General features: G+C 39.5%; 1 protein-coding gene across 1 annotated transcript; it reads left to right on the top strand.

Annotated features, from left to right (window-relative positions):
- The first annotated feature begins 846 nt into the window (after positions 1–846).
- LOC137282685 (uncharacterized) lies at positions 847–16,525 on the top strand. The gene is made up of 4 exons (XM_067814472.1): positions 847–943; positions 5,421–8,380; positions 9,676–9,801; positions 14,090–16,525. The coding sequence occupies exons 2-4, from the start codon at positions 5,926–5,928 to the stop codon at positions 16,429–16,431; spliced, it is 4,923 nt and encodes a 1,640-aa protein (XP_067670573.1). The 5' UTR covers positions 847–943; positions 5,421–5,925; the 3' UTR covers positions 16,432–16,525.
- Positions 16,526–25,387: the final 8,862 nt, after the last annotated feature.

The following is a 25,387-nucleotide window of genomic DNA, read 5'->3' as shown; positions in this document are numbered from 1 at the left end:
TAATTGGGCTTCACATGTAAAAACAATTCTCTTTAGATTTGGACTTGGTCATGCGTGGATATGGCAGGGAGTTGGCAGCAAACACACTTTCTTAAATGTGCTCGTACGAAGAAGCAAAGATAGCTTTATACAGGAGTTGCATGCAAAACTCCAAAACAGTTCCTGTACACTTCCATAGGAAATCCAAAATTCCATAAGAAATCCACCATGTGCAAATACTGTAAATTAAAAATCTCGGAAGACGAATACCATGTACTATTACTTTGTGATTACTATGGAAACATTAGAATCAAATATATACCGAATTATTTTACGATACAACGTTTTTTATATATCTGTACGATGGGCCTGTGGCCTCCAGTTCTGAATAAAGATTGACTGATTGACATTAACATAACTTAAGACTATCTTAGCGCTAAGGGAGCTTCGAAAATCAAGACCCTGGAGCCTATATGATTTTCTCACAGTGTAAGCAGATATAATGAGCACTTCCATCATGATGCGAAACGAATCACTATGGAAACAGAACAGGCGACCAAGGAGAAATACTTCATTTGAAAACTTCTGCTCAGCAGAAGGTCTCGACGTTTGTAGACACGTGTTCTGATTTCAATAACGCATTCACTCGCCCTCCTCGTTTACATCTGCCTTTGTTTTGTTGTTATTGTTATCTTCATACATTGATAGGCTCTGGAGAGTCGGCAACAGTCAAGAGCATCCCTTTTGTCTGTAAAGCTGTTTAGTCATTGTTGCAGTATAAATGAATCTCAATACCAGACAATGCATGGATTTCTATCCCATTTTCTAGCGGTATTCAAACGAACATTAGACTTGGGGATTCCCCTGGTGACATCATACGCCGCTCGTCTCGTGCCACACGCACTCGTAGTAGTCATCCGCTATCTTTTCCGCATTGGGTGTTTACAGTTGCTACAAGGAAATTGTAAGTCCCTGTAATTAGAGAACAGATCAGATAATCACAGGAGCAGTATTTGAAGAGCGAGATCAGTATCCGTCTACTTTTGCGTTTAAAGGGACTTGATGCGCAATGGCGATGCACACAGACATATGACGCAATGGCGGTGGGGATTTCCCGACTGCAAAACCATGAAAATAATGATCAGTGCCAATCGAACGCGTGTTAATTACTAATGAACAATGGTTACATGACCAGGGAACCACCGCATGCAACGAAGGTTAGAGATCTCTGCGAGGTGATGATATCAAACTGAGATGGGACCTTGTGCAGCCCAGGTGTGGCATCGGAAATATGTCGGTTTAAAACACACGGTTGAGCAAAGGTTATAGAATAGAGCCCTCTGTTACATGGTCTCTTGGTTGAATGACTGCCTTAACAAGTTCTATGTTCAACTGTTGATTTAACATAAGCCATCAGTGTACTAAAGACAGATAAGACTGTCATGTTCAGTTGTAGGCTAATAAGTTGTCTATTCAAGTGTCAAAATATTTTGGGTGCCAAGAGCTGTCCCGGCCAGCTGCAGACACCGACTGGGTCCTGGGTTGAAGGTAGCTACTGTTTCTGGGTGTGAATCCTCCCTAAAGCCAATGCATAATTGCAAATTTCATTCTCAGAAAAATTACTTGGCCTGTTTGTGATGTGAAGTGGTCAAAATGTGCATGCTAAAAAAATACCAAAGTTTAACATATTTCATACAAACCCAGTTTTGTTTGAGATCTATCATGAGACCAGGGAGCCTATATAGAGGGGGAGAAGAAACTCCTTGAAAAGCCGCTGAACGTATGTCTTGGGTCGTTACGTAACCAGTGTAGCCAATATGGTGGCAGAGTAGTATTTGAGATTGAGCCCGGTTTATTTTCAACAGCTGATTAAGTTCGCTGAGTGTTGTAACAACTGAAATCCAACATGTAGAAGATAGGTTAACTGTTTTGTCACTTCAGTTTAAGTCAAATAATTGGTATTAGTGTCCGTATTAGGACAGTAGATTTGTAGTAAAGTTTCAAGACGCTGAGTTATAGTTCACTGGCTTCTATTCTCGATTCACCACGAAGATAGACTGAATTGGGCCGATAAAAACTTCTTCCACACATTCATTTAATTTTTACAAGGAGAACATACCTTTAGTTGAAAGTTATTTGCAAGTAATAGTGACAGTTTTATGACTTAAAAATTGTTAGGGTGTATTTGAGGTGTGTGAAAAATATGACATTTCGCCATTGAAATGCTATACGCTGTTGTTTGAGTATTCCTAGTTACTTACTCAAAAACATCTTTCACATACACCTTTAATTCATATGAGGGGAATATACTATCAGGTGAAATGTGTTTGCAAGTAATAGTGATAGTTTCATTATCTAGAAAAGAATGTTAGGGTGTATTTGAGGTGTGTGCAAATTGTGACATATCGCCGATCTGCTCTGATCCGCCATTGAAATACTATATGCCGTTGTTTGAGTGTTTCCAGTGATTACGTCAAAAACATCTTTCACATACACCTTTAATTCATATGAGGGGAATATACTATCAGGTGAAATGATCTGATCTGATTCGCCATTGATGCTTGAGGGTTATAGTTCCATAACTTCTTGTTGATCTTCTTATTTCACAAAACAGGAAAGGTGTTTTAGAACGCTTTTGACAGTTTTATACTTTATTTTTTAGGGCAGTGTGACAGTGTCAGTTAACACCTTGTTAATGTCCATTCCATTCCCCACATGCAATACGATATCTGAATTAATTATTAATGTAAACAAAAATGTTTCAAAGTAGATTTTTTAAAAGGACAGCTGATGTTAACACGTGTTCTCGCAATACTTTTGCGTTCTTTAACATGTTTTGGGAGGGAAGGCTGTGGCGTATCATTTATTCTTTCATTCATTCACATGTACTTCTTTCTTGTATTCTTTTTTCTTTATTTCGTTCATTCATTCACATAATTCTTGCTCTTAATTCTTCCTATAATTCATTCATTGTAAAATTCCGACTGATTCAAATAACTGGCTGAAGTTCTGTTAAACCAGGCATAATCTACACCGTATATACTCTATATAGTCTCCCTGGTTAAACACAACTGAAGTTGCACTCGAGCCAAGTCACTGTGTGCGTTGGAGCATGACAAGGCACACATTAATTAGTTAATGGTAAAGAAAGCAAGCGAGTGACCTATCCCTGTTGTAGAGCATCCCTGTTGAGACTAAGGTGATATGAGTGACATAAGACAGGTAACAGTTCAACGATCTCTTATTCTGAACACTCAAGTTGATCTGCAGATAGACACATATGTCAGTAAGTTTAAGAAATAAAGTTCACTCTACCCGAATGCATTTTGTATTAAAGTATAATTTTGCTGTCCTCGTGCTTTGATGTTATAATAGTCCACTCAAAACTATACTTTATTACAGAACACATTGGGGTAGAGCAAACTTTACATCTTTTCAAAGATGCCATATTTAATACTTTTTAAGGATAATTCTGATTAATCCAAAGCAGAAAACAAATGACAGTACGTGTTGGTGACTGAAATTAAGAACATGGTTAACTAATTTGCTGAGTGCCCTACAGTTAGATGAACTTGCAGATGAAACAGATGATAAACAGTTTAATGATGGTTTACATTTGGGTTAAATATCTTTTCCAAATTCTTTTAGTTACATCTGTGATTAATATAAACCATATGGGGCAATATGAACGTCACATTTCTACTACCAACATAAGTTTAAATTGGTACATACAGATGAAGCTTGCTAGTCAGGTGACATTCCATGATTGTATTGTGGGAATGTAACATTGTGAACGTTACCGTGTCGCTGTTGAATTGTGAGTCGAACTATGAGACGTTTTATCTGTTAGCAAACATAAGCATAATGTTTCCACCAGTGATGTTAGCTGAAGTGAAGCAACTGCAAACCAAGAAACAACTATAGGGGGCTGTATGAGGTGATAGCAACTGACATGTACTGTGACGCTGGATACATTGTGACGACAATGTTCGATTACACGGGGACAGACTAAGATGACGCAGTGATGCCAAGGCATTGTGACGCAATGAAAACAGAGCATATTATCATCTGATAAAGTACTGTCGGCACCTTTGATCTTTCACCGAAGCATCATAGAATAATGCTTATAATGTTAGTCACTGGATTGTCTGGTCCAGACTTATTTTCTGTTGTATAAGTTGCATGTTGCGGGATGAAGTGTTAAACAACAAACAAACACTATGAAGTCTTGACCAGTGCTGTCTTACAATCACTAATCCTATACTACTGGCAAACGAGGACAAGTTGAGCACCGACCTGACAGATGACCCGTATTTGTACGTATGAGTGCCACCCACTGGGAATTGCCATTGTGAGCGAAAGGGTCCCAGGTTGTTCGTGATCAAGTGTAGTGTATATATTACTGATTTGCTACAGTCTTATGAGCAAGGCGTGTGCAGCTATGGCAGGAATCAAATTCACCATCATGCACCGAACGTGCACTAGCCTGCATCTGCTCTGCCTTTAACAAAACGACTAGGTTCGCTCAATGCCATGCACCGCCTACCTCTTGTACACTTATTTTTAGTGTGTGGCTCCAACTTATCCTTGTTTGTCAGCATACAAACACTGGCACACGAACTCGCTTGCACGCACGCACGCACGCAAGCACGCACGCACGCACGCATGCACGCACGCACGCACGCACGCACGCACGCATGCAAGCACCAAAGTACTTTTCCTTCTAAATATTAAAGGTCACATGCAACCAAAAAACTTTCAATCAAAGTTGATTGAAACACAGTTATCACTTATTCGTTATACATAAAATGATTAGGAAAAAACAAATGAACAAAATTATAAGCATATATTTGCCAATCAAAAGTGCAATATTTTGTATTTGGGTTTACCTCCATTGAAACAAAGCCAAACAATACCGAACACAGTCAGTGCCGGTGGGTGTGCACTCAAGTGTAACGAAGCGTGTTCATTGGCCACTGGTTCATTATGCTGATATGCTTAGCCGGCGCTTTGTTTATGACTAATATGCCCAATGGTGTTAATTTCAAATTGCATGTGGTCAATGATTGAAGTTGTGCATTGCATATTGTCATTAGCAGACAGGCAGACAGACATATAGGTGTCAATAAACCAGACATTGAGTTTTTACTGTGACAGAGACAGGCATACTGTTATACAGATAGGTACTGAACCTATTCACTGCGTATGCATTATGAGCACAATGCAGCACAGCTGTTGAAACAACTTTTTCCCTCAGCGCTGAAGGCAAATTAGTGATTCGTTTGAACCTTACTTTACAGAAGTTTGGCTACATATTCCTGTGGAAGTAACAGTGTTATATTGAATCATTTAGAAGGCTCTGATATTTTGCATTTATCTGTTGCACGTAGAAAGAAGTATACAGGTGAACTAAAACTTAAACTGTATTTATCTCTTTTCAGACACATGTACTCTGAGAGTAAAGATGGCTTGAGTACAACACAAAATGTCACTAGAGCTCAGTAGATAAGCAGCTGCCAACTGAACGCCACCAGAGAATGTGAATGACAGGCACCATTGTTACATGTCAGTGTCAAACTGAGAATGACAGTCACCATTGTTACATGTCAGTGTCAAACTGAGAATGACAGTCACCATTGTTACATGTCAGTGTCAAACTGAGAATGACAGGCACCATTGTCACATGTCAGTGTCAAACTGAGAATGACAGGCACCATTGTTACATGTCAGTGTCAAACTGAGAATGACAGTCACCATTGTTACATGTCAGTGTCAAACTGAGAATGACAGGCACCATTGTTACATGTCAGTGTCAAACTGAGAATGACAGGCACCATTGTTACATGTCAGTGTCAAACTGAGAATGACAGTCACCATTGTTACATGTCAGTGTCAAACTGAGAATGACAGTCACCATTGTCACATGTCAGTGTCTTATTGTGTATCATGTCCAGAAGACAGTCACGTCTTGCATGTGTGTTTCCTGGTGTTGGGGAACAGGCTGTAGACGGACATAGTAGAAAAACAACATCCAGTGAAAGAGCAGCATCCAGTGGCCATGATGACCTGATAGACTTTTCTGACACTTGCCTTGTGCACAGTCCGTTAAATAGGTCCGAAGTGGGAGGCATTCCCACTGATTCTGTGGAACAGGTTGATGTGTGTCTGAGAAACTCTCACCTCATGCAGACTGCTGGGAATGTTGGTTGTGCAGGTGGTGTTAATGCTGTCACATGGGCAACGTGGGGACAAGCTGCGTCATCGAAGGACAAGAGAGATCTTGTGGGTCATCCAGTTCAGGATAGACATGTACAAGGACATCCAGTTCCTTTGACAAGTACTGATCATAGAAGTGGTCAGGATACAGGTGTGCATGGATCCTGTGTACCTGTAACAAGTGTTGGTTATCAAAGGGGTCATGATACAGGTGTGGAAGGATCCCAAGTACCTGTAATGAGCATTGGTTATCAAGGTAGTCATTATAAAGGTGTGCAAGGAATTCAAGTACCCGTAATGAGCGTTGGTTATCAAGGAGGTAATGACACAGGTGTGGAAGGATATCAAGTACATGTAGTAAGCACTGGTTATCAAGGTCATGATGCAGGTGTGCAAAAATTCAGAATACCAGTAAAGAGTGATAGTTATCAAGGAGGTGGTGAAACAGGTGTTGAAGGATCACGAATACCTGTAACGAGCGTTGGCTTTGAAGGTCGTGCAACAAGTATGCCAGGTCCCCAACTGCCAGTAATAAACGGTGGTACTGTGACAGTGAATGGTAGGCACATGAGAAATGCAGTTTGGGCTCAAACTCCATCCATACCTGTGAGAAGTGCAGATTTGGGAGTAAGCAATATGGAGACTGATAGTTATGTCCAACCTGGCCAAAGACATCTGGAAGAAAATCGCTCAGTGAATGCAGGTAGTGGCCACTGGTCACCTGGGAAATATGGTGCGGTTGGGGGTTCTGAAGGACAATACAAACGTTCAGTGGACCCACCTGCATCACAGAGATCACCTGGAAATCAAAGACTTGAGAGTGATTCGTTGTCCCAAATGATGCCAAATGGGCAAGATTATTCTGTGGACACCCCATTTGACATGAAAGACATTATGGGAGAGTTTCGTTCAAATATGAACTTGTCTATGACAAGCAGTGTCATAACATCCAACAGCTCAGAGGATTCGTTTTTTAATTCTGGAACAGATCCATCTAAGGGACTCAGAATTGAAGATATACCCTCAAAGATGCAGACTGAAGTGAAAGCAGTTCTGTCTGACTGTAAATTGAAGTCGCCAGTTGCCTGTGAAGGTATAGGTAATACAGTGACTTCATCCAGTCCTCATGAGGCTCTGGGTGGAAGAGGTCCTGCAGGTGAGACTGATGTCTCTGAGGATGATTCTTTGATGAAGATGATGAGCAGTATGACATTAGACGGACGACATTCAAACTGTCAAAATGCAAATCTGGTTACATGCAATGACACACTCATCACTGGGAACAAGAAAGAACGGAAGGAAAATTGTCTTGAAGATGATGAGAGTCATGCTGAGAAACATACAACTTCACATGGAGACAAAACTGCTGAATCAACAATACACAGTGTCCATGGGATCCAGTCAGGTAGACACTGCCCAGACCTTGATGCAGCAGATGTAACAGTAGTGAGCAAAGGTGAAAAGGAGCATAGTAAATTAGTCAAAAGTGAAAATGATCAAAGTAAATTGGGCAAAAGTGATATAGGCAGAAGTCAGTTGGGCAAACGTGAAAGGAATGGAAGTCAGTTGGACAAAAGCGAAATGGGCAGAGGTGAAATGGGAAAAAGGGAAACAGGGCAAACACAAACAAACAAAATTATGCAAGATTTCCACGAGAGAGGTGTACGTCACAAAGGAGTGCAAGACTTTGATGCAATGACGACAGGGAAGAGAGAACAGGCAGAAAGAGTCACTAATACCGAGGGAATCACTGACACTGAGAGAAAACAACAGCCAAGTGCTGCTGAACAGATACAAAGAACATCGTCCCTGCCACTGTCCGAGGACCCTCCTCAAATTCAGTTGGGAATGGATGAACAATTAAAGAAAGATGAATTCTCGAATATGGAATCCAAATATCAGCCCATCTGTCCAGCATCCATATTCATGGAAGACTGCTCTGATGAAGATTCATGTCAGTCCTTTCAACCTCCATCAACATTTGAACAGACTTGTGGCAGTTCTGTGACTAAAACAGTAGGACAGATACTTTGGGATGAACAGAAGGTTGCTTTAGCAAGACACATTGAGGAAGACATAATTGTGGAAACTGTGGATCCCCTGGGTCCATTAGCTCTACCTTTTGGTGATGCTGCAGGCTCCTCATCGTTGAAGAGAAATCAGAATATGATGATTAACCGATCAAGTAAGTGGAATCTCTGTATGTGAGAAATTTTCACCCAACTCTGTTATTTATGTATCTCTCTCTCATTCACTCCCCTCTCTGTCACACATGACTCTCTCTGCCATTCACACCTCTCTCTCTCATATTTCTCTTTCTCGCTGCTCTCTCTCTGCTGTGGATGAAATAAAATCCATCCGCCCAACTGAAATGGACTAGATTTACAGTTAGCCATCTAAGTTCATGCCACACTCTCATTCACAACCCACTTTCCTCATTCACTCATGTCTATCTCATTTACACCCCTCTCCCTCATTCACTCCTGTATCCCTCATTCACTCCTGTATTGCTCATTCACACCCCTCTGAATCATTCACTCCTGTATCCCTCATTCACACCCCTCTCCCTCATTCACTGCTGTATCCCTCATTCACTCCTGTATCCCTTATTTACACCCCTCTCACGTATTCACTCCTATATCATTCATTCACACCCCGCTCACTCATTCACTCCTATATCGCTCATTCACACCCCTCTTCCTCATTCACACTACTATCTCTGAATCACATCCTTCTCTCTCATTCACTCCTGTATCCCTCATTCACACCCCTCTCCCTCATTCACTCATGTCTCTCTCATTCACACCCCTCTCCCTAATTCACACTACTATTTCTGAATCACATCTTTCTCTCTCATTCATTCATGTCTCTCTCATTCACACCACTCTCCCTCATTCACTCCTGTATCCCTCATTCACACCCCTCTCCCTCATCCACTCCTGTATCACTCATTCACATGTCTTCCTCATTCACATCCTTCTCTCAGTCACATCCTTCTCTCTGATTCACACCTGTCTTTGTCATTTCCACCGGTTTCTCATTCAAACACGTCTCAATCAATCCGACTCATCTTTTTCAACTTCACCTCCCTTATTCACACCTGTCTTTGCCATTCACCTGTCTCTCTTTTATTGCCTCTGTCATACAATTCCCTCTTTCCATCTCTCCAAGCCTTATAGTTTTTCTTCACAACTCTCAGGCAATGGGTTAAAGCATTCGCTTGTCACGTCCAAGACCCAGTTTCGATTCCCCTTATGGGTACAGTATATGAAGCCCATGTGTGGTGTCCCCTGTTGTGATATTGCTGGAATATTGCTGAAAGTTTCATAAAACCATGTTCACTAACTCACTTCACACCTCTCTCCCTCCCTTAGACGTTTCTCTCTTCAGCATCACTTAACTCATCCATAGCTTATGGAAAACATAGAATCAGATTGTCAGAGATCGCCATTGTCTGTTATGATCATAATTCCATTACAGGACAAGACAAGAGAGCCATGTCGGTTTCTGTCAATCGCTCCAACAATGTGCAAGCAGTGGGAAACTTCAACTACAATAAAAATATCTACAAGATGTCAACGATGGAAGGTTACCAGAACATTAGAAGTAGGTGCAAGATCAGGGTATCCTTAACACCAGGGTATACATAACATCAGGGTATACATAACATCAGGGTATCCATAACACCAGGGTATACATAACATCAGGGTATACATAACACCAAGGTATACATAACCCCAAGGTATACATAACATCAGGGTATACATAACACCAGGGTATACATAACCCCAGGGTATACTTAACATCTGGGTATACATAACATCAGGGTATACATAACATCAGGGTATACATAACCCCAGGGTATACTTAACATCAGGGTATATTTAACACCAGGGTATACTAAACATCAGATTATACTTAACCCCAGGGTATACATAACACCAGGGTATACTTACCACCAGTGTATACTTAACATGAGGATATCTTTAACACCAGCGTATACTTAACCCCAGGGTATAGTTAACATCAGTGTATACTGATAGTATATTATGTATACCAGGGTATACATAACACCAGGGTATACATAATAGCACGGGAATATTTCATTTGAAACCTCCAACTGACGCCGTCGGTTCCAAATGCATTCCTGTGTTTCAAATACTCAATAACACCAGGAAATTGGCCAACACATGATGTTTATCTCCTAACTGAACAACAAAAAGTCATCTACTTTACTCTCGAAGAAAAATTTTCAGTTAGTTGTATATAAAAGTGTTACAAGCTTGTAAATTGCTCCCAGGTGTTGGGTGATGGTGTCACCATGCACAGATTTCCACCCGGTCCCTCAGTTTGTGCTAAGTATGTTCTTTGCGAGTGCAAAGTGAGCCTTGTGGAAGCCTGTAGTATTAACCTGGGTGGGTCAACACTCACTTGCTTCCAAGGTCGAAGATGCTGTTTAGATTTCTTTTCATTGAGTTAAAGAAATCAAAACTACTTACTGGTGAGTGATTGATGACCAAAAGGATTTTGCAGGACACAACTTGTAAGATGACAATCTCTTCCTCGGAAGCAATCAAGGTTGTGGTCAAATGGACAATAATATTAGTATCATATTGACATCCACCTACCATCCAAGAGTGAAATTGTTAAGTTATAAGCAATTTCATGCAAAATCCTATTGTCCATCAATCAAATACATATTTTACTGCAAGTAGAAAGTAGTTCAGATTTAGTTTAGAGTATGTGTGATTTTTTTACTAAACAATCCTAAAGAGCATTTATTCTCAGACTGGTGGATGTTTGTGACAGGGCACAGCCATTTTTTTAAAATTGTGATGTGACTGTCTAAAGTCAGTTTGAGAATCAATTAGATTATGGTTTGCTTTCAGCAAGTTAACAGATCAATAAAGCCTGGGAACTGATGGATTTCCAAATGATTTTTTAAAATTCTTTTGGAAGGAACTTTAGATTTTTGAATAATATTACAGAAATGGACTAAATGTCTATAAGTTTGAAAAGAGAAGTAATAACTTGCATATTTTAAGCTTACAGAGATAAAACACTTTTGAAAAATTAGAGACCTTTTATTGAATGCACTTCATAAAATCATTAGCACTTGTATCACTAACCATGTAAAGAAAACCTTAGATTCTTTAGGACACCCTAACCAACCAGGCTTTATTCCAGGTAGAAGTCTCAGTGAAAACACAAGATTACTATATGATGTGATGTTTGAAACTAATAAAAGAAATATGCCAGGACTAATTCTCCTCATAGATGTTGAGAACGCTTTTGATACAGTGTCCAAAGATTTCTTGAATATTGTCTTAGCTAAATTTGGTTTTGGGTCTAAAATCACTCGCTGAATAAATATATTCACATGTGAAACAACATCATGTGTCATGCAATATGATAAACACTCTGATTTTTTCGTAATGAACATGGAAGCATGCAAGGAGACCCCCTGTCACCGTACTTCTTTATTTTTGTCGTTGAAATACTTGGTTGTATGATTAGAAGTAATAAGAACATAAATGGTATTGTTGTTGACAATAATGAGTATAAGTCAAGCCAGTATGCAGATGATTCAAAAGTATTCCTTGATGTGGATGAACAAAGCTTAAAGGCTGCAATTGATGAAATCAATGCTTTTCATAAAATGTCAGGTCTTAAAATAGACATTGATAATAGACAAAATAGACAAAAACAATATGGATTGGCTCAAAGAGAAATAGTATGGATATACCATGTAAAGACATTAATATGGGATTGCAAAAGGATGTGTTAGAAGTCTTGAGAATTAAATTCCACACAGATCTTAACAGCTTGTGGGTTGTCAATGCAAGAAAAAAACTAGATGAGATAAATGAATTGCTTTCACAATGGAGGAAAAGACACTTGACACTGATTTGTAAAATAACTGTTATAAAACCTTTTGCTTTGTTGAAACTTGTTCATATATTCCTAATCCTCCTAAAGGCTTCATTATTTCATTAGAGAATATCTTTTTCAAATTCATATGTAATGACACACCTGATAAAATCCAAAGGAACAATGTGAAGAGACCATACGAAAATGGTGGTTTAAGGATGGTCGATACCGCAACTTTTTGTGAAGCTTTGAAACAAGCTAACCCTGGGATACACTGTAGAAAAATGACATCTGGAAATCACTGCAGTATTCCTTTCAAAACCATTTTAAGATCTGGTGAAAATGTCGATCAAATAACTCACATCACATTCCTTATTGGAAGGATGTTTTGAAAGCTTGGAACAAATATTGTGAAAAAGGCAGATGAACTCTGACAATATTTATGAAATCCTAGCTCAACCCCTGTGTTTGAACCATAATTACAAAAACCCAACACATTGCAATAAACACTGGCCAAGTAAAGGCATTCTTACAATTAAGGACCTATGAGGCAATACTGGTATCTTGTCCTTTGAAAAGTTGGAGGAAATGTATGGTATTAAAGGCACATACCTGGATTATCAGCATGCTTTATACTACCTGATTCCTGGAAATACGTATATTGGTACTGTTAGACACTGTAGAAATATCCCAGTTTTTTTATTTACTCATAACTGAAGGAAATGTGACTTTATTCAAATCATGCAAAGTCTCTAGAATTTTTTATGATGCCTTGCTTTCCAAGGAAGATTTACCTAAAATGAGCCTTAAATGGCAAGAATCTTTCACTAATGTTATTTTCAATTGGAATCAGACTTTTATGTTTGAAAGATGTCAAACTACCTGATTTCCAATGCAAATTTTTCCATGGTATTATCTACTCTAAAAATGAACTATTTAAAATGAAACTTGTTGACAATTCTGTTTGCTGTTTTTGTCATAGCTGAATGAGAATATTTGTCAAGTTTATTGGGAATGTAGAGAAACACAAACATTCTGGAATAAACTTGAAGTCTGGATGAATAACAAAATTGAGAATACAACCGGAATAACAAAAGACATTGTTTGGTTTAGAACACTATACACAGATAGATTACTAAACCATATTATCCTAACTGCTAAAAAATATATATCCATTTATGTGGGAATAACCAACACACTCCAAAACTTCAAAAGTTCATGTTTGTTTTGAGAGAAATTTTCAATGTGGAAAATTGCAAAAGATCATTGCAATTAAAAATAATAGCCTCCAAAGTCATGACAAATGGAGATCTATCTTCCTGACATAACAATGAAAATAACTTTATAATCAGTAATTTATTTTGATGTAAAAAAGTGAATTTGTGTAATTATACAATCTTACAAATTCAAAAAAATGTAAACTTACGTTTAATGATGTACCCTTGTGAAAAAAAAAGTTGAGATCAAAACTGCTACTCGTAATTAAATATTTTTTTTGAATCATGACCAAAAGGATTCATGCCCCAGCTTGTAACAGAATGATTCAGAACAGTTGTGACAAGTGATTTTGACAGAATCGTCTATGAAAAGAAGGTGTATCTCAGAAAATAATCAAAGCAGGTGACAAGATTAAATGGCAGTAGATTGTGAAAACATAAAGCTTTCATTTTTCAAAACAGTTGTCATGATTGCAGGTTTAGATAAACCTATGAACAAGATAGTCTAAACTAGAAATGTGCATTAATACTACAGTGACCCATATAGGTATACCTCGCATTACGTCATGGAGGCACTACTCTCTGTTGAAATTTGTATGTGGCAGAGAATTGTATTTTGTTGTCAAAAAGGTCGATTTATGGTGATTAAATGTCAAAATGAGTAGTTTTGATAATGGGGTTTCATTTATGACAATGTCAATAAATGATTTATGTATTTGTACCCCTCTCCAGGTATATGTGATTTTTAAGCCTGTTCATAGTGTCCCATACTCACTTATTCAATCTGTATTTATCTTGTATTGCAGCACAGAGTCTGAGGGAGATTGCCAGCCATGAGAAGCTCTTTGTCCGGACAAAGGCTTTTGATGAAGTATGGAAAGTGTCAGAGGAGGAACGCGTGATATTCATTGTCGGACCTCCTGGGGCAGGAAAGACCATGGTAGCAAAAGCAGTTCTTCTGCAATTGCAAAGAGAGCAAAAGTTTGAACCTGTCATCCTGTTAAGTGTCCAAGAAATGAGAGAGATGTTGAACATTGATGAGAAACAGGGAATATTCATTAAAAACACTTTTGGAATATCAGACTTTGATCAAGTGAAGCTAAATTTGTTGCTGGAGTATTTTGCCTCACTAAGTGTCTGTGTTTCTGATAACAAAAAGTTCATCTTTACTTGTAGCAACAGGATTTTCACAAAATGTAAGCCACATTTGAAACTTGAGCAATTCTTTACTGAAAGTTCCGTTGTTGATTTACAGCAGGTTGGTTGTTTGACACTCAATGACAAAAGAGCCATCTTGTATAAACATCTCAAGCAACAAGATATTAGACTCCCAGATGACATAGTGGAGGAAATTGTAAACTGTTCAAACAGTTCCACACTTGCCTTCCCCAAATGTTGTCAAATTTTTGCAAAGTCAGCATATTTACATGCCAGAGGAAAAGCTGTTACGTTCTTCCAGAGGCCTGTTCTCTACTATAAGCTTTCAGTTGAATTGCTGTGGCAGAAGGATGATAAGAGCTATTTTATAGCGCTATTGCTTGTGATGGTTTTGGGAGAGCTACAAGACTACTTCCTCAAAGATATATTAGAAGACAGTGTCATTCTGAAGAAAGCACAAAAGGTTCTTGCCATGCTGCCATATGAAGTGACATTGCCTCAACTAGATTTGGCCACCAAAGATCTTCTGAATGAAGGTTTGTACCTGAAACGATCTGAAAACAATGATTCCTTCGTCTTTGTAGATAGATGTGTATGCGATGCTGTTGCTATTGTATTTGGGACTGAATATCCCAAACAACTTCTGCGGTTTTGTTCTGCTGAATTTTTATGTGAGAGAGTGCTTGTAAATTCTCAAAATCAGGAGGAAAATGATGAGGGATATTTCATATTAGGGATTGATCATTTTGACTTCTTGTCTGAAAGATTTGTGACTGAGATACGCTCAGGTTTTCCATATCTGGTTACCCGTCACCCAGCTTTTGGTGATGGTTCATTTATCAGCAGTTTCGCAAATTACTGTGCGACTAGAGCAGATATTGACACCATTCTAAAATCAAAAGACAATCGTCATCAATTTCCATTATTATTTTGGTCTGCATGGAATGAGAAAGAACATTTGTTTCGATGGATTTTCCACGAACACAAGAAACGCAAACTGCCAATAACTAAAAAGGATATAAAAAATATCGCCCGAGCATGCTGTATCTCAGGAAATGTGGGATCTCTGGAAATAGTGTTCAAGGTTGTAAAATCAGGTTCAGATATGGTAAACGATTGTGCAACAATCTCCCTTGCAATGCCAGCATCTAGTGAAGCTTCCTTGACTGCATCCAGTGTTGAAGGAGTTGTTCAAGTGGGCGGGATGCTTCATACAGCATGTCTCCATGGTCATCTCCCAGTGGTGGAGCTGCTGGTGACCCAATTCCACTCTCCAGTTGACCTTCACGATGACTATGGCAACACTCCCTTGACCATTGCTGCCAAACATGGACATTCCAACATTGTGAAATTTCTCATAGATCAGGGAGCCAAAGCAAACGTGTACCATCAGATGAAAAAGATGGCAATACATGAAGCCTGTGAAAACGGAAGGACTGAAGTTGTGAAGGTTTTACTGAAGGCCTGGCCTATACTTGTGAACATTATGGGTCCAGCTCCCAACCATTGGTTTCCTATACATTATGCATGTGCAAGTAAGGAACCCCAGTTGGTGAAACTGCTTGTTGAGAAAGAAGCTGATCCTAAATGTGTAGATTCTAACAATAACACTGCATTCCACACTGCTTGCTCTAGGCCAGGTGGTCTGCGGGTTCTCAAAGAACTGAAGCCATCTTTGCAGGATTTAAAATTACAGAACAAGTTCCATGCTACATGTCTTCATCTTGCTTGTGAGTTTGGGCGACCAGCCATGGTTCAGTTTCTTCTCAGGATGGGTGCAGACGTGAAAGCTTTGAATAACAAGCAGCAGACACCACTACATGTTGCATGTCAGAGGAATCAGGTTGAAATTGCTGAAAAACTATTGAAGAATGGAGCTGATGTGTTTGCCTTGGACATCACAAGAACACCCGCTCTGAAGCTAACAACACACAAAAAGTTACAGAAATTACTGATTCAACAAATGAATGAAGGAAGAAATGATTCATAGTCCTGATCATGATTACGTTTACGATCATGTTTGCTTGTAATGCTTTGAACCTAGGGCCGATTCCACACATGGGCATCGTCATCGGTGAATACCTTCCAATTTTAGAATAGCTATATTTTGTTGATTCCAGAAACCAATCTAATAAACCTTATATTTACCAAAGACTAAACTCTGATAAATTGTGTCAATTGTTTTTGAGATGAAAAAGTTGAGCCAAGAGTTTTTTATGGATGACAAGTCTTTATTGTCAAGAGTCACGACGTTTTGAAGTATATTCTTACTTCTTCATCAGGTTGTGATGAAGAAGTAACAATGTACTTGGAAACATCATGACTCTTCATAGTAAAGAACTTGTCGTCCATAAAAAAAGTCTTGGCTTTATGTGTATCACTTCTAAATGCCCTTCAAAAACTCTATGAAAAAGTTGGTCCATTATGAAAGCTTTGTATTTTTTGTAACACTGTCATGTCCAGGTACAAGTCACTGGGAAAGTGAATTATAAAGTCACTTTGTATCCTCTGCCGTGTGTTTAGCACGAAGGGGGAGGATATAGCATTAGGTTCTGTCTGTCCGTACATACTTATGTACGCACGTACGTATGAATTGAAATATCTTAACAACCGTTGATTGATTCTTCGCGTATTTGGTACATAGGCTTATCACAGTATAAGAAAGGCCCTAGTCATGTTTGGAACCTTCACCTTCAATTCAGGGTCACAATGCTACATTTTACCCTTGTCAGTGAGATATCTCAAGATCTTTAGTGACAATGCTTGTTTCTGTAAAATTTATGTGAAAATCAAGATGCAAGTCCTCTGTGTAAAAAGAACATACTATACACTACTATTCATTTTTTTTTATGTTATACGTCTTATACTGTCAAGTCTCGTTAATCTGACATTGTCTGTCACACAGCAAATTGTCTGATTAACATGGATGTCAGACTAAATAATTGAGAATAAATTATGTCTTTTCAATTTGTTACCTACAAGAGCGTCAGATAAAGTCGATTGCCAGATAAACGGAGGTTGGATTATCGAGTCTTGATTGTACTTAGACAACCAGCCCTTTTTCTCTGGGTTATCTTCTTATTTATTCTGGAGTATAACGTTTCAGGGCTTGTTCTAGACCAATCATCAGGGAGGACTGAACAGTAACTCATAACTCTGCCTGTCATGTCACAATTCTTATGACATCACAATGCTATGATGTCATGCATGAGGAAGTCAGTGGATACAGCTAACAGGACTAATAGAATTCATATTATTAGCATGTATATAAGATATCATTGGATGAACTTAGAAATGTACTAAAGAAGATGTAACCCAGAAAAATATCTATTTTCATCAAATAGCATCTTCTGAAATGCCAAACAAGCATCTAACCACCCCTGTTGGAAAAATGTATATAATCATTCTAATCTTTGTAAACCATTGTCTTGTGGCTGTTCTGTTCTGTACAATGTGTCAAGCCCAATTCTGGTGTGGTGCCCCATCCCCTCTGTCAACAAACAAATGTGACAGAAGTTACTGACAGAACAAGTGAATGTTTGGAAGGAAGTATGTGGACATCAGCAACGATTCATCAGCACAGCAGAGTCGGGTAGCTTGGGTTTATGACATTTTTAGCAATATTTTACCAATATCGTGACAGGGGACACCAGGAATGGGCATTCACTCATAGTATCCATGTAGGGAATCGAACTCGGATCTTTGGCGTGACAAGTGAACACTTTAACCACTAGGCTAACCCAGCACCCATCTAAGTGTTTTTGTTGGTGTATAGGAGGTACTATAAGTGCGGCATCATCTGCCTGAGATTCACCATCTCTTATGCCAGTACCCATTTTTATTACTCTCCCGTTGAAGATACAGCAGTGTAATATTTTCACTTCAGTATTACACTAGTGTAATACCGCTTGACGTATGACGTCAAAATGGTTCAAAGTTGTGACGTCACAATGCTAATGTTGATGTCGCGATTTTACTAGACCTTGCTTGACTTGAAAGCTGAGAGTCCTCACACTGTAGACAATTTCGCCGCAGTTACTGTCAATTTATGCTGGCGAGCAATAAACAGAATACTAAACTCGCTTCCGTGAAATATCATTTTCATTAAACTTGTTAAAGATTTAGTATCAAACTCGCTTTCGCTCATCTGATACCAAATCATTAACTCATTTAATAAAAATGGTATTACACGGAAGGTCGTTTAGCATCCTCTATATATCCTGTCACTAGTGCAGAGACAGCAGTAGCCTTATGGTTAAAGTGTCTGTTTGTCTTGTTCATGACCCGAGTTTGATTCCCCACAGATCAGCATCAGAGACTTTGATTGGCTTGGAGTAAGGCAGGACGACATTGGAATCTTGAGGATGTGGTGATTCATTGCACCAATAGTCCCCTATGGTGGAGGCTGTGTCATGGAGTGACCCACAGTATGTCATTATTGTAAACTCGGCATGGTTACAGTCTGAGGGAATCACATCACTATTCAGTATAAAGTACATCCAAATTACATGGGTACTGTGTCATCTCAGTTCACACATAATTAGCATGCATTAAGTTACATAGTCACTGAGATATGCTGGGTTTTGCCTCACACGACTTGATCTCAGTCTGGTTGTTGTCGTCGGTGTTGCTGCTGATGGTGGTGGTGGGATCGTCATTGCTGCCAATAGGGTTGTCATTGCTGGTGGAGTTGTCGCTGTTGGTGTAGTTGTCTTACGTTGTGTTGCCCTTGAAGATGTCATTGGTGGGGTTGACACTGCTGCAGATGGCTTTGGCATTGTCGCAGATGGCGTTGACATCGTTGTCCACGGTGATGTTGCTGCTGGCACATTGTGTAAATTGTCCGCTGGCTGACTTGTCTCTGGTGCATACTTGTGCGTTTCAATAGTTTGCATCAGGTTCTCCCTCCAGTTGTTTGTCTCAGTCTCTGTGTTCATGTTTTCTACAACAACATTCACCTGTTTGAAACGTCTTGAATCCCTTGTTACTTCTCTACCGTCACTCAATCTTCTGGCTGGTATCGAGGATCCATTTATCTTGTAGATGATGTAGAACATCGGCTCATATGATGTACTCCACTTGTTCCTCTTCTGTTGTTTAAGCAGTACATAGTCCCCTACTATCATACTGTGTTCTTTTGTGAATTTATTTTCTGTATTTCTCTTTGCTTTCAGTTTATAGTCCAGGTCTCTCTCTGCAATATCATAATCCTCTTTTGTTGCCAAAGTGAGATCTTTATAATCCAGCTTGATCCTCACCTCCCTGTTCATGAGTGCTTTATATGGCGATATACCTGTTGCTGGGTGTGGTGTCGAGCAATATCCATTTAACATGTTATTCAGCATGGTCTCTCGGCATGCACATAAATAAAATTTCCTTATGATATAACACCTAAATGTACCATGATTTGTCAGTGGCTATCAGTTGAACACAGTTTGGCATCGGTGTTATTTGGAGTAAAATCCCTTATATATCCCACAAGCATTAGATTTGTAAAGATATGAAAGTGTGACATGACAGTGGGAGTGTTTCTTGATAATTATTTTTTCGTTTTGTTAAAAAAAATGTTTTATGCAAATTTCACATACCCCAGCTAGTGTATTTTTCCCGTTTGAAAAATACTTGTATTATATTTAAACTGCATAGATTAAAACTCTTGTCTCTTGTCAGATTGAATTTTTACAAGTAGAAAAAAACATTATTTTGTATATTATCCAACTGTAGATTTTTTCAATGATAAACTAAGACAAAATCATTAACCGAAAAGAAATATGTGGATATCTGTTCTGTCACAACAGAACATGCACTGTATTTGGGCATGGCAGATTAGCATGGGGAAACCACTCCCATCTTGCATAAAAACTAAAATTAGCTGCTCTTGAGTTATTGAAAAGGTCATGGCCACAGCTAATGGCATGCAGACACCTTTCGTTACTATCCTTTCCTTGTTTATCAAAAAGGTATGGTGTTCATACTTTTTCCAACACTGAATCGGGTGAGAATTGTACTCTATGATATCGACTCGATAATGATGTTGTTCACTACCGCAAATAAGGATATTTCTGAAGTTAAATCGATGTTGCATTCTCTGTGTCGCTGAAGTGTTGAGGCGAATCATACAGTTTTATGCAATATAAAAGCAATCCCTGAACGTAAAGCTAATTATTTGCGTGAAACTGACAACAACTTGGATGCCATTTTGCTACTGACTACAATGATCTTAGCTCCTTACAATTGTAACTTACAATGATCTTAGCCTACAATCGCTTTGTGCAAGTGGATGGCGATTGTAGCCGAAGCCTAAGATCGCAATCTTAAGTATTTACAATAACTGTAGCTCTAAGATCGTTTTTTGCAAGTGGGCCCATTTGTTTCATTGTGGACGAAGTTGACATTGACTTGGCTGTTGCTGCCTCTGGGTATCTTGTGTGTTTGTCTATAACTACAAGGTTGTAATGGCCGTCCGGGTATTGTCCTCCAAAGTCCACTGAAACAGTGCCATTTCTTCTTTGGGATATCTGTCACTGTAACTGGTTCTTTGTGGTGATTCTTGTTGGTGACTTGACATTCATAACACTGTTTAGTGATGGTCTCTACCATAGAATCCATGTTAGGAAACCAATATTTTTCCCTCACCATTCTCTTGGTTTTGGTCATTCCCAAATGTCCAAGGTTGTGCGCTCCCTTAATGAGTGTCCTCTGCAGGCTCTTTGGTGCTATTAATCTGTTCAGTCTGTACATTAGTCCTCCTATCTCTGTAATTTCATCTTTTACCATGTAGAATGGTGCAACGTCTGGATCAGTTTTGTACTTCTCCCAATCTTCTCTTTACCTTCTGTAGCTGAGGATACTTGCTGGTCTCATCTATTATTCTCCTCATGACAACTGCATGCTCTGTGTCTGTTATGTGTCTAACGACTTTCTCTGCACTATCGTTCCCCTTCTCTGGCAGTGGATGTCTGGATAAAAAGTCAAGAGGGTCTTTCTCATCTTGTCCTGGTTCATAAATCATCTTGTAATCTGCATCCTGCATCTCCATCACCTATTTCTCTATTCTAGGTGACAACTTCATGTTTGCTCTGTTGAACATTGGTACTATGGGTTTGTGTGCAGTTCCAATGTTGAATCTTGGTGCCCCAAGCAAATACATTCTAAATCTCTGTTTCGCCCATTTCACAGCAAGTGCGTCTTTCTCAGTTTGACTATACCTCTTCTCTTCTGCTGATAAAGTGTACTGGTTGCAGTCCCTTCTCAGTTGTCTGGAACAATCCTGCAGACAATCCCTCACGGTAGCTGGCTTCAACTCTGACTGTAATAGGTCTCTGTGGATTGAAGTAGGCTACTGTATTCTCGTCTGTGATCTTTTGCTTTAACCTCTCGAACGTTCCTTCCTGCTCTTGCTTCCACACAAACTTAGCTTCCTTCAGTGTAAGTTGTCTCAAGGGTGCTGTTATGCTGGAGTATCTAGGTATGAACTTGGAAAGAAATCCTGTCATACCCAAGAAACTACTTCTTCTTTTGATGTAGGTCTCTTGCTTCTTCTTTGATGTGGGTCTCTTGCTTCTTCTTTTGATGTAGGTCTCTTGCTTCTTCTTTTGATGTAGGTTGGGTCTCTTGCTTCTTCTTTTGATGAGGGTCTCTTGCTTCTTCTTTTGATGTGGGTCTCTTGCTTCTTTTGATGTAGGTTGGGTCTCTTGCTTCTTCTTTTGATGTGGGTCTCTTGCTTCTTTTGATGTAGGTCTCTTGCTTCTTCTTTTGATGTGGGTCTCTTGCTTCTTCTTTTGATGTGGGTCTCTTGTATTTCCTGACTGCCTCTACTTTATTGGGTGCTACCTTCAGTTTTCCTTCTGTGAAAACATATCCATAGAACTCAAGCTCTTTGACTTGAAATTGGCACTTCTGTCTATTCATAGTTATGCCATAGTCAGATGCTCTTTTCAGTACGGTTCTGAGTGTTGCATCATGTTCCTCAATGCCTCTACCTCCGATAAGTATGTCATCTCTGTTGTTCAAACATAATGGGATGTCTCCAAATATCCTGTATGTGGCCTCATCAAAGACATCTTGTGATGATCTGGCTCCAAAAGTGTTTTCGGTCTGTAATTTCCCCATGGAGTTGAGAAGGTTACGACATCTTGGGAGGCATTGTCTAATGTTAGCTGTTGGTAGCCCTGGCGAAGGTCAAGCTTAGAGAACACTGTGCATTCATGGAACTTGTGAGTAAAATCCTCAATGATGGGTCCCTGAATAATTCTACTCCTTTCCATATACTTGTTGGGAACTCGAAGGTCTGTGCTGGCTCTGATCATGTCGGGAGTGAGTTCTTCTGGTTTCTTCGATGTAAATCGTGGCTTGGGCTGTACTACGAGAGGAGAACACCTCTATATGACATTTCTCATATAAGTCATACTTCACGCTGTTATCCAACAGAGCTTTCAGTGGTTTCTGTAGATAATATGGTACAGGACGTGTTTTTTTAGGGATAGCTTCAGATCTCATAGGGAGAGTTACTGTTATCTCTTTCTTGGTTACTGGATCTCTAAATCGTCCGATGCCCTCAAACACATGTTTGAATTCTTCTAGGATTTGTTGAACTGGCGTAGACTTCTCTGCTGAAGTAACATTCTTGATTCTCAAGTCATTCTTCTCTTGAAAACTACCTTCAGGTGAGATTTTCATCATTCCCAACTGTATCAGTGACTTCCAGCCAATGAGTGGAGGAGAGTTAAGATGACCTCTAACCACAACTGTTGCCTCTATGCTGCATGTCTTGTTTCTGGTCACAGTCCTGAATTCTCCTTTCACTGTGAGTTTCTTCTGAAGTGCACTAAGTTCACAGTTATTGGCTCTAAGTTCTGGTGGGTGTTGAGTTCTCTTTGTGAAAGATCTAAACTGGTGTTCATCCATCACGTTGACATTGGCGCCTGAGTCTGGTTCTATCATGTTGTCAAGCATTACCGGTATCAGTTTACTGTTATCTGTGTCCAAAACTTTCTTCACTATCTTCACATTAAAGTGCTCTGAGACTTGATTGAAAAATAGATCATCTGAACTCACACTCTGTCTCTTGTTCCGACACTTTCTTTACTTTGTCTCTCTTCTTACTGTTACTTTTCTGACGTTTTGCAAACTTTCTGTCACTTGTGTCCTGACTTCTCTTACCTCTCCTGCATATGGCAGCAAAGTGGTTTTCTCTCCCACATGCACTTCAGGTTTTCCCATACGCTGGACAATTCTTACCTGGTGCATGACTCCCACCACAATAAGTGTACTGTTTGTGTGGACGTGTCTTGTACTGTTTGTTACTGTTGGACCTCTTAGATCTAGAACGCCTTGAAATTTGGTGAATTGCAGATGGTGGTGTGTCTTGTGTGTCACCCCTCATCTGGTTAATCTGCGGTGCCACATCTTCTAATTTGGATGCTTCAGTTAGGAACTGTGATAAATTCCAAGACTTACTTATTGTCTTTTGAATCAATGTTTTGTTGTCAATGGTTTGAATAATGTGTTCCAATATTCCCTCGTCACTACTTGTACCAAACTCACATGGCCCTGCCTTTTCCTGCAGTCGAGAATAGCACATGTATGTGGTTTCATTATTCAATGGCCTCATTTTGAGAAACAAATATCTTGCATGCTGTTTGTTGTGTTTTGGTGTGAAGTAACTGTTCAATTTATTAGTAAGTTTCCCTTAAGCATCCCCCTCATCTGGATCTTGTAGGTTTTTAGCAAGTCTGGCTATTTCTTTCCCTCCATATATAATTAGTGCATCACATTTGTCAAAGGGGCTTGTTACCTTGAAAAATCTAAATTCTTGTTCAATTGATTCTAACCAGTCCTCCCACGACTTTCCCGTTGTTAATTGATCAGAAGTAGACACGAAAGGTGGAGCTTTCAAATTTCTAGACTCATGTACAATAACATTCACTGGTGCGGGTGACGGGTTCTCAAGGTCTGGTGCGTCCGCCATCTTGTACCATGTGATTTCAACAATGCGAGCAGTTTCAAAGTCAATAATACCTGAACCCAAGTATGTCATGAGTCAAAAAAGATACAATGGGTATTTTCATCACTCATCGCCAATGTTGTAATGCCTCAGGTCGATAAAAAGATCGTATATCTTCTTAGTAGCGTGAAGACACAACACAACACGCGACTCGCATCGGTCACTTTTTACTACTCATCAAAATTATAGTTACATGCCCCTGGATACGGTGAGGTTGCCTGAGGTGCTTGTAAAATGTCAATAGGCCTTCAGATTACACCAATGGGTACTGTGTGTAACCAATGTCTGTGTCTCCTCCGTGATATTGCTGGAATATTCCTACAAGCAGTGTGACACCATACTCACTCACTCGCTCTGAACATCCAGACCATTGTCATGCCATATTCTGGCAATCATGCACATGCTCCTCGACACGCTCCCATGTTAATGGTTAACATCACACATCGTTCTTGTGCTGTGACTTGATTTCTGCAAGCACTTGCTATTGACACTTTGCCATAGCTCGCTATGGCCAGATTTGAATCCGTTGGAGCATGTTTTTGGGATTCTTGGATGCCAGCAGCAGGCAGTGGATCTGCCAGTTCAGATTGTGGCCTTGAGGCTGAACTGCAGACATCAGGTGGCATCAATTACCGCTTGACTGTAACATACTCTTAACATCTACATGTCTGAGGACCTTATGTTAGCTGATCGTTTTGGTGGTTTAGTACCTCTCAAACTGGTCACCTCTACCACTGTGGCATGTGGCCTCTACTCAATTTCCCTCTGAGGCCAATGAAATCAGTGATGTGTGACAGAGACGAGTGCCACAAAAGGAAATTACCATTGTGATAATTACATCTTCCTTTGTGGTGTAGTAGTTAGTTTCCAGCTTGTTTCCCTTATCTGAGGAAACATAATTACTGGTTGTTCCCAGGGGCGTTTTGAGCTCCGTGTTACT

The sequence above is a fragment of the Haliotis asinina genome, chromosome 4, assembly GCF_037392515.1.
Source record: "Haliotis asinina isolate JCU_RB_2024 chromosome 4, JCU_Hal_asi_v2, whole genome shotgun sequence".
Classification (NCBI taxonomy): domain Eukaryota; kingdom Metazoa; phylum Mollusca; class Gastropoda; order Lepetellida; family Haliotidae; genus Haliotis; species Haliotis asinina.
Note: the sequence above shows the minus strand (reverse complement) of the source record. Positions and strands in the feature narration are given on the sequence as shown.